Source organism: Lipophrys pholis, assembly GCF_963383615.2.
Source record: "Lipophrys pholis genome assembly, chromosome: 2".
Lineage (NCBI taxonomy): Eukaryota > Metazoa > Chordata > Actinopteri > Blenniiformes > Blenniidae > Lipophrys > Lipophrys pholis.
The window spans coordinates 31,898,429-31,912,318 of record NC_137636.1 but is presented as its reverse complement, the minus strand read 5'-3'; the positions used below and the strand labels follow the sequence as shown (position 1 = coordinate 31,912,318).

Genomic DNA, 13,890 nt, shown 5'->3' with positions numbered 1-13,890 from the left:
TGAATTTTACATATGAATTTCTAAATAGTCAACCCAAATACACATCATTATGATATTCAGCAGTTTTATTAAGCAAGAATACCTTTATATAACTGTTACATTTACAAGGTCCTTGAAATATTTTTTGGAGTGTGCTCAAGGGAGACTCCAGGGGCATTTTCATACAGTTACAACCTTGATCGATTAATGTTGATTTACACAGAGACATTGTTTACTTAAATTCCCATGACTGACAAAGATCTGCAACATTTTGGATTTACAAGGTAAAACATGCATGTGAAGATGTGGAATATAAACTAATTCATGTACTGAAATACATTCCTACAAACTGTTCACTTGAACATGGTAACCGATGAAAAGATAGAGAATCAGAATAAACCTTTGAGGTAGCCGGATATGAATTTAGACAGCAGCATATATATTCTTGTATTTATCTAATATTCCTTTTCTTTTCCTGTAGAATCTGAGCGGTTTAGAAGCTGACATGTCTGGTGTGTGTAGCAGGGTGCTCTGCCAGAGGGTGGCAGTGTGTCATAGCTCCTTCTGCTCAGGCCCTAACAGGGGAAGACTGATGAACAAGCAACAGAGAAGATCATCCCCACAAACGTATTGTTTTATTTTGACTATGTGAATTATTCAGGTTTGGCCTGAATAAGTAATAAGAGAACACAGTCCCCGGGCAACAATGAATGAATGAAACACATGTGATGTGCCGCTGCTGTCTTTGTTAGACAGAAACTGCTTTTGTGGGGCTGTTTCCTGTAAGATTACTTATCTGAGAGTTAATTGGAGCATTCAATCAAAAGTCAGACAGTCTTGGTTTTCTGAAGAGGAGGTTTGTCGAGGTAGTTTCTGGTAAACAAGAGTAAAGTTTAGACATCTAGGAGGCGCTGAGGCACCTCTGCTGACGTTCCATACGTCCACTGCCTGAATTATGCATCAACTTACCTGAGGGTAATAATTCTGCTCTTCTTGAGGCGACAACATGGAGGGGAAATAGATCAAGTTGAGAGGTGAGAGAAAAACCAGAGGTTGTACGACATAAAGCCCGATGACTTCTGGCACGTTGGGCGTTCAACTCGTGACATTATCAGATTGTGGAAACGAGTCGAAGTTAAACTTCGTCAACATACAATGTAGATTAGATTAGATTTGGCTTTAATTTAGTGGGGTTTAACTAACTCTACACTGATAATTTCTCATCTATAACAAAAATACGATGTTTCCATGTTAAACCGCTCACGGACATCACTTGATGACGGGAGAACTGAACTGGTGAAACCATCAGACATGTTTGGTCAAATTAACACTGAATCTGTTTTAGACCCGTTTCTGATCACAAATAGACAAAATGGTCCAGAAAGCAAGTTGAAGAAACAAATGACTTGCAGGAGATCAGCTGCAGCTCATTAAAAGGATATGATAATAAAAGATGAAGACTTGATCATTTATCAAGTCACAGTAGAAAAACACTGGATGGCACATCCTCCATTGACAGAAAACCCAGTTTCAGTTGAAGTAGTGAAGAAGTAAATATGAGCTGAAAGACCCAGTTTGACCTCCGGCTGAAGGCTGATAAAGTTTGTACCAGTTTTCATGACTGATTATACAAAGTGAAGATAAATCAATTCAGTAGTTTGGTGGTTTTCCTTTGTATTGTGTTGGACTGTGTGGAATTCTCTCATAACCACAGAGTACGACTTTTATATATGTGTTTTAAACTTTCATTTTACCTTTTGCCTCCGAAAACCAAAGATGGATCATGAACCAGGCTGCTGCTGAAAGGTTCTCAGACTTGTTTGCCGCCATGTTGAAGTTTTTAGAAGTCAAGAACATCTATTTTAGACACAGCAGAACGTTTGTCTTACTGCCCCTGGATATCATCACTTTAGGAAGTGTTGTCGGAAGTTAAAACATTTATGGAAAGCTTCCAAACTTGAGGTTCATAGGCTTTATCATAAAGAATCCCTTTCTTCTCTAGATGGCACGTCAAAAAAAGTTCAAAAAAGAAAAACAGCAGGATTCTTGGTTGTAACAATCAGAATGTTAGTCCCTCCCGATTCTCCTTATGTGCCATGCTGCACACAGTCTGAGAGTAATTAATTCAAAAGGTCAAAAGGTCAAATGAGACTTAATTGGTACCTGTAAGTAGGTTGGTGTGCAGCAGGAGAGGCCATCTGGCAATACACACAGATACACTGAAAACACAGAACTGTGAAAAAAAACAGTAGGGACACAGACAGAGACGGGCCCTCAGGCTCACTGACGGGTTAACAAGTGAATGAATGAATGAATGAACGTCTGCATGCTGCCATCAGGTCAGATGTTTCTCCATCTCTTCCTCAACCTCGTGTCCAGTGATTGGAATTCATCCTGTTCGCTGCAGAACATAACTGCTTTATTTAATCTTATGAAACGAACCTCAGGTCCCCTTCATGTGCCTCCTACTCTATTTTTCAAACGTTCCTATGGGAGCCTGTATTGTGGTCAGAAACAATGGCTGTTGTTGGAGGATAATAGAAACATCATTTGGATCCATCTCCTCCAAACAGCAACAGAAAAACAGACAAAGATTTTATGAAACAAAAAAACTGTAGCCGAGCAACTTAACTATTCTTTTGGCAAATCAAACCGAATGATCGATACTTTCCCGTCTGGGTTTTGCAAATTGCACTGTTCAGAAATCGCTTTACTTGAAGTTTCCAGATGGCAGCAGAGTCGGGAGAGAATTCAGTTCTGGTTCTGCTGGATCTTTCCTCTGCCTTGTTCTGTTAATCACAGAATCGTGATGAACAGGCTGAAGAGTTTGTTTGGAATTACAGCCGTTGTTTTGAAATGCTTTACACCTCCTGTGTGCTGAGGACAATTGGTGTCTCCAAAGTGTGTGTGTGTGTGTGTGTGTGTGTGTGTGTGTGTGTGTGTGTGTGTGTGTGTGTGTGTGTGTGTGTGTGTGTGTGTGAGTAACTTCCTCTATCACACATTGACCTTGTCTGACCGGCGTCTCCTCAGTGTCCGCTGATGGATTCCTGAAGGTCCTGCAACCTGCAACCGAGCTGCATAAAGTAGGATAGAAAACGTTTGGATGGACTAACATGGAATAATGCCAACGTCAGTAACGTCAACGTTTGAGTGGAATCAATATCTGTTCAGGAATAACAATTTTCTTTTCAGATCATCTTCCCATGAGTTGCCAAAAAGAGGGATTATTATATAAATCCAAGCATTTCAGGGAATTAAATGTTTCCGTGATGAATGGAGACGCTTCAAAGAAAACACCCAGATGCTTAATTGAATAAATCCTTCCCCCCCCGTAGCGTGAAGGCTTCTGTCCTGGGAGATCTCGGCTCCAATGATCTGGAAACATCTTCCTCAACTGCTACTACATGTTTGGACATGCACATTAGTGGCACTCTGTAGGATGAAATAAATCAGGATGAAGAAGAAGATGCTTTATGCAGGTGAACCTGAAATGATACGATCTGTAAATACGATTACGAGACGTCTGCTGACAGCACGCTCACATTTTTAGTCAGAAAGAAAAACCCCCATTATCAAACAGAAGTACCTTCTGGTAATAAAGGTTTTGAATGTGTGTGGGAGAGCTTTTCAGGTTTAAATTCCCCCATAACCTATTGAGCTGGCTTGGTTATTTAAACATTTTTCCAGCTTACTAACCTACTTGTGTGCAATGTTCTGCCCCTGGAAATATAAAGATCCCCCATTGCTTGTTTGGAAAACTAATCTCGGGTGAGAATGAGCGTCTGAGGTGACATAATGACACAGAATCAGGTCAGGTTTAAAAGAACGACACAAAGGCTTAAGTACATTTTTTGTATTTTGAAAATTCTGCGGTCCGGCACAAAAAGCAAGGTTATGAACCTCTGTTGACCCGATTTCAAACAATGAATGCACCTTCTCTTTTCAACACATTTCTGTGGCTCCGCACTCAATTTGCCTGTGAAGATAAGACGAGTCAGCGAACACCCCGAGCCTCGCAGGGAGGCGGAACGGTCTGAGGTTCTGCGCAACAATTTGACCACGATTCATTTTTCTCCTTCACAGATTCCAATCAGTGGGTTGACTCTGATACCAAGTCCACAGAAGACTCACCTCACCTCAACTGAGTAAACTCTCCTGGAGTTCAGCCGCCTGCTTGAATGCAGCACATCACCCGTTTCAAAATAACATGACACGCAAATTGTGGGAGGAATATTGAAATAGCCCGTTTATAAAACTACACGTGAGCCCGAGGCAAAGAAGCTGCTTGGGCCGTCTCGCTGTGTGTTACCCCTATTGATCGAAACAACTTTTCTTTCTCATCCCTCGACTGCAGAGGACAGAAAACCAGCCTAGTATTGATTCCATGTGCAGGAAACTAAGAGACGTGATTTATGTAAGCTGCCTACATTTATGTTTACGTAAGTGTTATTTTGGACATGCTTTGACAACATGAAAGCACGGAAAGAATATTTCTCAGGGTGAACAATCAAGGTGATGGGCCCAATAACAGCTCTGTGAGTCTGGCACTCTACTGGACGCAGATGGAGGGAAGAAGAAGAAGAAGAGGAGGAGGAGGAGGTTTCATTTCACTGAAGTTGCAGTTGCAATACTTTGTTTTGTCTTTCTGCGGGGCAGGAGTTGTTGATGGTTAGTTTGGGATGCCTGACGTCGACACATTTGTATGTTCTTTTTTTAATTTTAGCAATAAATAACGGAGTGGTGTGGGTTCAACGGAAATTTCCTCGCAACTTCTGTCGTGTTGTAAAAATAAGCTCCGGTGAGTGAAAGAATTCGATTAGTTTATGTGTCACACATCAAAATTCAAAGCAGTGCAAAACAATGTTTTATTTAATATAAATAAATAAATAAACGACAGGACATTGTGATGTGTAGTCATCCAAATGAATGGAAAAGAAACTACAGCAAGTATGGAATAAGAGCTGCAGATTAATAACAGGTACAGTGAAATACAATCATGATGAGCAGGAGACTGTCTCTTATTCCTTTATCTTATTCCACGAAGCGCTGGACCTCAGATCATCCGTCACTTTTTATTTTGGATGTAGTTTTCTAAAATCTTCATCAACAAGTTTGCCTCCTGGAAGAGAGAGAGAGAGGTGGGGAGAGAGCGCGCGCACACAAGACGCACGACGCACAGGTTAAAGAAACGACCCTTGGATTAGTTTGGGTTTCCGTGATGTGCAGAAGGAGGGACGTTGCGGTCCTCACCTGGTTTTTCGAGCGGCTCCCTTGTGTATCCAGCTGCGCCTGCAGAGCCACGCGCAGCACCTCCTGGAAGAGCTCGAGCAGCGCGCTCTGCGCCGCCGGGAGCGCCGCTTCCAGCGCGCCCGCCCCCGGGTCCTCCGCTGCGGGCAGCAGGGAGCCGTCCACCACGCTCTTCTTCCCCATGAAATGTCCTGTCAAAGCAAAGACACGCTCTCATCAGGACACAACCGGACAAGAGAAAGCAACATTATATATATATGTATATATATATATATACATATATATATATTTAAAAAAATGCAATAATACAAAATTAATTTTAAAAACAAATCACTAAACCCTAAAATTAGTTTGAGTCCTTCAAACTATAAAAAAAAAAAAAATATATATATATATATATTTTAAAAAAAATGCAGTAATACAAAATTAATTAAAAAAAAAAATCACTAAACCCTAAAATTTGTTTGAGCCCTTCAAACTATAATATATATATATATATATATATATATATATATATATATATATATTATAAAATCTTACCTGTTGCCCAAAGATTGCCTCTTGGATTGACTTTAATCTTTGCAACTTTATTCCGAAGCTCAGTCAGGTCGAAACTGACCGCGGCGGTGAAAGAGACGAAGGAAAACAAGAGCAGGGAGGTGAATAAGCCGGACTGGCAGACGTGATTCAGTGTGAACCCTCTCATCGTCTCCAGACTGTGGAAACTCTCCTCCGGGGCGCAAACGGTCCAAGTTTGTCCTGCTGCTCCTGGTCGTGGTTTGCTCAGACGCACCAGGCTTTTATAGGCTGTCCTGTCGTGGGCTGGGCTGTGGGGATGTTGCGTGTCGACTACTTGTTTTTTTTTTTTTTTTTTTTGTTTTTTTTGCAATCAGTCTGATCCACGGACTGACTGGAATGAAGTCAGCAGACTCATTATTCAGGTTTTGTTAGTGGAGCCTCGCCAGTGACACGTAATTTACGCGCCATGCCATTTATCTGGACAGTTTGCGTGGAAACCGTCTTCTCATCCTCCCAGTTATATAAATGGAAACGTACGAACGCGCAGGGTCATTAATTAAGGTTTGATTTGATTTCCTTGAGTTACTGGCTTTATGATAAGACTGGGTGAGGAGGTGGGGTGAATGCTTAATTCATTTTTAAATAGGTAAATATCACTTACTTCAATACTTTTTGGATAATTTTTCTGTTTATATTGAACCACTAATATAATAGAAAGCAGTGGTTTTGCTTTGTCAGCTCTTAAATTGTCCAGAATGATGTTCTTTCATGGTTTCATACGGCAGAGCTAGAAAACGAGCTGCTGTTTTCATTTTGAAGCCTCTCGTGTGTAAATGGATTTTACTTAGAAAACACGTTTCCATCATGAAAGCAGCTCCTGCAGCTCTTCACACGGTTCATTCATTTACACACACACACACACACACACACACACACACACACACACACACACACACACACACACACACACACACACACACACACACACACACACACACACACACACACACACACACACACACACACACACCAATGGAGGAGGCTACCATGCAGTCCATCAGTGTCTCGCTCGAGGACAGTTCGGCTTGTGGACAGGGGGAGATGGGAATTGAACGAGCAACCCTTACAGTTGAGAGACAACCGCTCTACCAACTGAGCCACAGGTATGGTCAAAGTGGGCGAGTCCTGCATTTGTCGTCACTCCTTTATGTAAAATGCACTTAAGAGTAATAATCGTCCTCATGCCTGGACTGACGCCCCAGAAGTAAAATAAGTCTGTCCTCTCTCTCTCTGGCTGGTTTCAGTTTTTTAAAAAAACGTGTTACTCCAACGAGCCAATCAGAAATCAAACCCATGAGAGGAAGTACTTCCTCCTCTTCCCAAGATGGGCATGTGTGGGCGGAGCCAGTCCAGCTCACACAGACACAGCAGATTCTGAATGTCGCTCCTATGATCCAATATTCAAATGGAGGGGAAATCAAAGAAAAGCTGGATTTGGGGCAATAAACTTTGAACACAATGTTTTTGGACCATGTGGAAGTGTTGAAAAACTGGATGATATGACCCCTTTAAGAAGAAAAGTTGGGAATCTGCTTGATAAAGTGAAGCCTTGATAAAACCTTTACTATCAGGGGTTAAACTAATTTCTTGAATATTGTTGTGAATTGTGTAGTGCGAGCTGCAAAATGTCACAGGGGGCAGCCAGCGCTTCCCCGTAGTACAATACATACAGCAATTTTCACCTCCGCTCTCTCCATCCTCCTCCGCTGCCGGGGCTGGGTCTGGTCCCTCACAACAAGCAACATGACATTTGGCCAGTTGCAGCACGCTACTGTGATCACCATCAGTCCTCCGAGGCCAGAGGACCTGCTGATACTCGCCACTAATTTAGAGCCGATAAGACAGATGGCCTCTCCGTCACTTCAGGGTGCTAAAGTTGCAGAAACGGTGGAGAGCGCCGCCTTTTCCGTCATGCTCTTTTAACGACCTCTGACATTAATGCACATACTTGTGATTTCAGGAATTGTGAAAAAAAGCTGAATGTCAGTCTCATTACAAGACGGCCTGACGGCGCTCCACTGCGTTTACGGCCTAAATGTATCGAGGCGGCCATCAAGCTGCAGGCGTTTGCATGCATCCGGCTGGAAACAAGTGATTCACAGATCAAAGAATGCTCTCAGTTTCTCGTAGCCTCGTGTTTTTGTAGATGTTTGAAACCGTTTGGACACTCGGGAGAAACTTGCTTATGAATCACTGGGTGTTTTTAACCAACAACTTTGTTTTGATCTATCAAATAACCGGTGGACATGTGGGGGGTGTTTCAGCTGTGAAATTAGGTTTAATGGATCCACAGAAAGTGTGCAATAAGCATCAAAACAAAATTGGATTCAATTAGAACTTTGGCGTCGCTTTGATCTGGATCAACGAGGCCTCGCCGCCATTAAACGCGAAGCATCACCGGGGTTCAAAGGAGGCCACATTAATTTTCACATTTCTTTGCCCAGGACTAATACCAACCGAGGGAGATCAATCATGGACGCCGAAATACGTCGGGAGGAGGGCGTGAGGAAGTGGCGTCGCGGTCAGGGTTCGTCCGGTCTCACTGAGACCGTCGCCAAACGCAATCAGCTTCAGCCAAAGTTCAAGTGTCTTGATCGGGTTTCAAGTGGCTCCATGGCAAGACTTCCATGATGATCCATACGTCGGTATGATTACGTGTCAGAAGGAGAACCTCCCACATTGTTCTCCCATCGCCACAAGCAGACTCAACACACGTTTGCACTCGTGAAAAACCTTAATCTAGTTAAAATATAGAATATAAAAAAAAAAACACAACACTCCACACTCAAGTGACTTTTATATAAAAGATTTTTGGACCATAAAAGCTGTTGACACTTCAACTTACAGCAAAAATGTGTGAGCAACAATGTTTACACTGTCGCGTTATAAATATGGGTGGTATGAAAAGATCCGATCTGAAAAACTAGTCTAGGATTCTGTGTGAAGGGACACTAATCTGGATTACTAACAATGCTCTGAAAGGTTAATTCAATGCAAGTCTCTATTCAACAGCAACACACGTACAAAACACAGATTCTGCTGCAAAAGAAGGTTCGACAAAGAGATTCCCAGAGGCGATGTTGCTCATCGTTGGAACAGAAAGGTGAAAAGAGGACAAAGCAGAGCTTGTACGAGTGAAGACTATTTCATACATGAACACAAACCGTGGACCAAATCAAAACCCTGCAAAGCTCAAAGAAAATCCATCATGGATGGTAACCAGATCTGACATTTTAATAGCAATCATATGCAGGCGTCATAAAATACTTCACGTATCTTCCTCAAAAGACGATGACTAAACGGGAGAGAAATAAGATTTAATTCTGAAGATTACAAAGAAAGACCGACTTCCAACTGAAACTCACCGAGTTCCCGCACAATGTTGTTTTTTTTGTTTTTTTAAAGCTTGGATTTTTCAAATGTAAAACACCTTTATCCACATTTCTACAAAACCTTGGAACAAATGGTAGAAAAAAGCCAGTCTGGTTTGACAAAGTGTAACTTAATGTTGTTTTGAAAGGCATGAAGGAGGTTTTCCTGGACGTGGTTTCTCCCCGGAGTCGCTCACTCCCGATGGACCAACACGAAGAGGCCCAGCATGAAGAGAACGGCGTACTGCGGAACGGAAAAACACAGGATGAGCGAGGCGAGCCGACAGGAGTCCCGCCCAATGGGTTCAGAGCAGAGCAGCAGCAGCCGCCGCCATCTTACTTTGAACTTGGGGTAGTCGTTCATGAGAATGGTGACGATCCCGATGTACGGCACAAACCTGGAGGAGGCAGAAACGCTCAGGTCAAGAAATCTCATTTCATTCAAATCCCATTTTTGTCGTCCAAAACTCAAACCATCCACAACTCTTATCCACGACTTTGGTTTCATGTTTGTTGGGAATGAAGACTAACGTGAAGTTCGGACTCAAGACAACACACACCCACAGTCTCTCTGTTCTGTCATGGCCAGTCAACATGACGTTTGGTATTTTTTCATCAAGTGAGTGGATTTAATTGTCGGTGGACTCGTCCTGCACTTTGACTCTGCGTCCAACAGAAATCTACAAAGCGCTTTATGGCTTTATGAGCTTCTCCTCCACCAACAGAAGCATCAGCGACGAGCATGTCAGCTACTGAAAATGACAATCAAATCTGGAACGAGCCTTTTCTAAACATTTTTAATCATAAAATCACTCTAGAGATGGTCTCATATATGGTTTCAAAGCAATGAAGAACAACATCAGTGATGAGAGTAGAAGTTACCGTAATTTCCAGACTATTGAGCCCACCTGAATATAAGCCGCACCCACCAAATTTAAATGAAAAAAAAAAAGTAAAAGAAGAAAGTTTGGAGTTACGTGATGCACCTGAACGCATCACCCATGTACCGGAGGCATGAAGCTCAACAACCAGTAAAAAAGTAGCAGGATTCAAAGTGTGTGAAAAGAAGTAGCGGCTTATATTACGGTGTTTAATCAAAACTGTGTCCCTCTACTTGTTCTTTATCACAAAGTAAACACAGCTACTGCAGGAACATAAAGCCTGAAGCAGTGAAACGATAAATGGCGTCCCACTCTGGAGGCTCTACATCCTAACATGGAACATCGACGTCGCTTCAATTCTGAAAAACCTACTGGAACTGTTGGAACATTAGATGTCAACAGAGGGCAAACCCTTCCTTCACCTTACAGTTCCATGTCCTTCCTCACCCTCTCAGACAAGGACGAGCACTGCTGAGGGATCAGCCGCCTTCTTCCATAGAAATTAATGACAGATCAGCTCTAATCCTCAAATCTTACAGTGAGAATGTAAAAGACAAGCCAGTAGGTCTCAAGGTCCAATGGAGCTTTCATACGTCCTCTGCTAAAGACAGGGACGGGAAAATGGAAATTTATTGTGCTTCAGGTTTGGATGGACTGGAATGTTTTGCCTTCATTGTCCACCTCAAACTGAAACCCGCTGACCGTTTCATCCACATTGAATAGGTTACGACATAAGAGATCCACACGTATTTGTATTCCTCTAGACACTCACCCTCGAGCTCGTCCCACCACGTCTTTTTTCTCCAGCCAGTGTTGACCCTGCTTGTACAGTCCTCGGTCATCCACTGCATTGTTGTCTCCTTTGGTCAAGAACTTAATGTCCCCGTTTTCCCTGTGAACAAGGAGGGTTTTATTTTGAGACCACAACGAAAAGCACTTTGTGTTTTCTGAACAATCTATTCAGGAGATTTTTTTGATAGAATTCAATATAAAGAATTTCATTTTCAGGTTTGACAGACAGATGTGGGACTTTGTGACACAGAAACTTCAGGATGGACTGATGAAAGGGAGACTCATACTTTTCATGGATCTTTAGTACTCTGTGTACTATTGGGATCTCTCGGCCCTCTATCCTGAAGACGACGATCTCCCCGACTCTGATGGGATCCTCGACTCGGTTGGTCAGAAACAAGAGATCTCCTCTGTGGAACGCCGGCTCCATACTCCCACTGCAGGGTCAGACACGCATGAGGAAAGTCAGGCCATACCACTGACACCACAGCGTGTGAAAACACGTGGCCGGGCATCAGAGAGCGACTCAGGAAAAAGTCAAACTCTCTTGTTTAATGTGTTTTTTAAGATACAATCAGAATTTGATGTTTCTGACAGGACGTCTATATTATAGAATTAAAAAAAAGAGTACGCTCCAACCTGTTTATGGGCAGCATTTGGTTCTTTAGACTATTTGCATATATGGAATACATATATATATACACATATATGGCATGGAATCCATTTATAATTGCACAAACCATCAAGAAGTGATTTAAAATCTAAAAGTAGATATTTTCCAGAATCGGTTAAAGGGGTCATGTTATGCAAAATTAAGGTTTTAATGGTTTTCCAACAGTACTAATCGTTGAATCGTCAAAGCTGGATTTGGGGCAAATAAACTTTGAATACAATGTTTTTGGACCAACAAGACGAATGTGAAAGTAAAAGAAAGACAAATTGTATAATATGACCCCTTTAAACTGGGAAAAAAAACCCAACTATAATAAAAAATAAAGATGTGAAATCAGTTTGAAAAGCCAAAGTGACCATAATCAGTTTAGAGGTGATGCCAGCATTACTTCTACTGCCACTAAAACATCAGTGCATTCTAGTCCAACAGGAAATTGAAACTGCAGCCTATATTATCCTTCAAGTGGCTGCACGGCGGTGCAGTGGTTAACAGTCTCGCCTCACTGCAAGAAGGTGGTGGATATGAATGTATGATGGGCCTCGAGTGGATTTAGCAGGTTCTCCCCGCACGTGTGATATCACTTTAAATGGATTTCATAATAAAACATTTCTATACATTCTCAGCATAGCGATATTTATAAAAGGCCTTGACCTGAGGTCTACGACTGCTTGAACTTTCTTTTGAAGATTCATTTCTTAGCAAGAAAGCAACTGCATCTCAGAGCTTAGCTTAACTTTTGGCTAAATAAACAAAAACAAAAAACCTGTCTTTTCTAAGATTGCCAAAATATTTCAGCACATTGTTAATAGAATATGAATGAAAGCTCTGATGTTCCACAGTGGATGGATTTAAAAAATACAAAAAAACAAAAGTTCAACTAGGATAAAGGCAGCACACGTTTTAAACTCCTCAGTCAAGCGAAAATGAAAGAGAAAAGACGCTGACTGATAACAGCTGAAGTATCTGATTCATATATAAAGAACTTTATTCAGAATGCTGTCCATGTTTTTGTATATTGTTTGTATTGTGTGTCAAATACTGTATAATACTAACTTTTGTGAGAAGTGGACAAAGTAAAGTGTGTTTTCAGGATTCCAGTCATGTATTGGGACTTGTTTTGTGCTCAGCTATTAGAATCTTGGTTATGAATCCACTCCTCGGTGAGTTGCAGACATTAACCAGATCTGGGTGTAGACAGAAGCTTGAAATCCTAAGGTGAAGGGGTGAGTTGGAACCATATGGACCTTCTTACCTGAGGACAACAACAATCGGACTCTCGCTGCCGGTTACAACCATCAGTCCCTTCCAGATCATCAAGGCAGAAGAAACAATCATACCAAAGTTCAGCACCTGGTAATAGAGCTGCAAAACACACCAACAAACCCGGTGAGGAGAAGAAGAAAGTGGACCGAGTGTTTTATCCTGGAGGTGATGGAGGAAGCTGCGAGCGGCGCGTGAGCCCGCTGCGAGCCCCGGCCACACCGCCGCCTCCCTCGCCTTCGCCCGCTCAGGGTAAAACACCGTCTGGAGTGTGACTGGAAGCGGGCAGGAGGGAGAGTAAGTGTGTTTGTGGAGGGAGAATAGTTGTTCGAGGAGGGAGAGTCGGGCTGCGGCGGCGGAGGAAGCGGGGAGCGGCTAGTCGCCGTTAGCTCCCCGCGCCGTCACACCGTCCGCCCGGATACACACCTGCCGCTTGTTCATGCGACGCACGTCGTCGAGGAAGTCTAAAGATAACATTGTGGTGAATACTAGGGTTACAAAAAGCACCTAAATTACATTAAAAAGGCCTAAAGTCACGAGCATATGGATGCACGGTCGAGCAGCGACACTTGCATTCGAATCTTCCGGGTGCGCTGAGCCGGGGTTATGGAGAAAAGTGCTTCTCAGCCAAACAGATTCCCGTCCACGGGAGCGCGCACTGCTTCTGAAGCGCGTTTGTTTCCAGCGGCTTTCCTGTAAGCGATAAATGACGATTTAACAAGGAAGGATTTGCAGCATATAGCATCGCCTTGCACATAATTTACTTGTCAATAATAGTTTACAGAGTTTATGTGTCTGTTTGAACAGAACTGTAACTAGAGGTTTGCATTTCCAGTGTGAATGCTGAAGCTGTAATGCTGAAGATCCTCCATGAGGTGCTTTTCCCATTCACTTTGTATGGTACTTTGTTTCATAGATTTTTGGGGATTTATTTGGAAACGGATAAAGATATAAAAAGCATACAGTAAAGCAGAAATGTCCTGAAAAAGATGCACGTTTTGATATTTGAATGGTTCCAACTGGTTAAAGATTGTAGGAGAAGCACAGTATGGAAAACGTAATAATAATAATAATTATAATAATAATCCAAAATAAATAATAATCCAAA

General features: G+C 42.3%; 2 protein-coding genes across 2 annotated transcripts; both read right to left on the bottom strand.

The window, feature by feature from the left end:
- Positions 1–4,825: 4,825 nt before the first annotated feature.
- Positions 4,826–5,996, bottom strand: LOC308106607 (uncharacterized protein). Its single transcript, XM_080458454.1, has 3 exons — positions 5,767–5,996; positions 5,230–5,417; positions 4,826–5,098 (listed from the first exon to the last, which is right to left on the bottom strand). The coding sequence occupies exons 1-3, from the start codon at positions 5,930–5,932 to the stop codon at positions 5,045–5,047; spliced, it is 408 nt and encodes a 135-aa protein (XP_080314580.1). The 5' UTR covers positions 5,933–5,996; the 3' UTR covers positions 4,826–5,044.
- Positions 5,997–9,016: 3,020 nt separating this feature from the next.
- Positions 9,017–13,392, bottom strand: sec11a (SEC11 homolog A, signal peptidase complex subunit). The gene is made up of 6 exons (XM_080458167.1): positions 13,209–13,392; positions 12,775–12,884; positions 11,137–11,286; positions 10,830–10,949; positions 9,517–9,574; positions 9,017–9,420 (listed from the first exon to the last, which is right to left on the bottom strand). The coding sequence occupies exons 1-6, from the start codon at positions 13,257–13,259 to the stop codon at positions 9,370–9,372; spliced, it is 540 nt and encodes a 179-aa protein (XP_080314293.1). The 5' UTR covers positions 13,260–13,392; the 3' UTR covers positions 9,017–9,369.
- Between the last annotated feature and the right edge of the window lie 498 nt (positions 13,393–13,890).

Bases quoted from the DNA above. Each gene is read 5' to 3' on its own strand.
- sec11a (XM_080458167.1), bottom strand. From the start codon at position 13,259: ATGTTATCTTTAGACTTCCTCGACGACGTGCGTCGCATGAACAAGCGG. The intron at 12,885-13,208 runs GTGTGTATCCGG...TGTGTTTTGCAG, and splicing joins GTCGCATGAACAAGCGGCAG to CTCTATTACCAGGTGCTGAA. The intron at 9,575-10,829 runs GTGAGTGTCTAG...TGCCTCCTCCAG, and splicing joins GTGGTGGGACGAGCTCGAGG to GTTTGTGCCGTACATCGGGA.
- LOC308106607 (XM_080458454.1), bottom strand. From the start codon at position 5,932: ATGAGAGGGTTCACACTGAATCACGTCTGCCAGTCCGGCTTATTCACC. The intron at 5,418-5,766 runs GTAAGATTTTAT...TTGCTTTGACAG, and splicing joins AGGCAATCTTTGGGCAACAG to GACATTTCATGGGGAAGAAG. The intron at 5,099-5,229 runs GTGAGGACCGCA...TCTCTCTTCCAG, and splicing joins GGAGCCGCTCGAAAAACCAG to GAGGCAAACTTGTTGATGAA.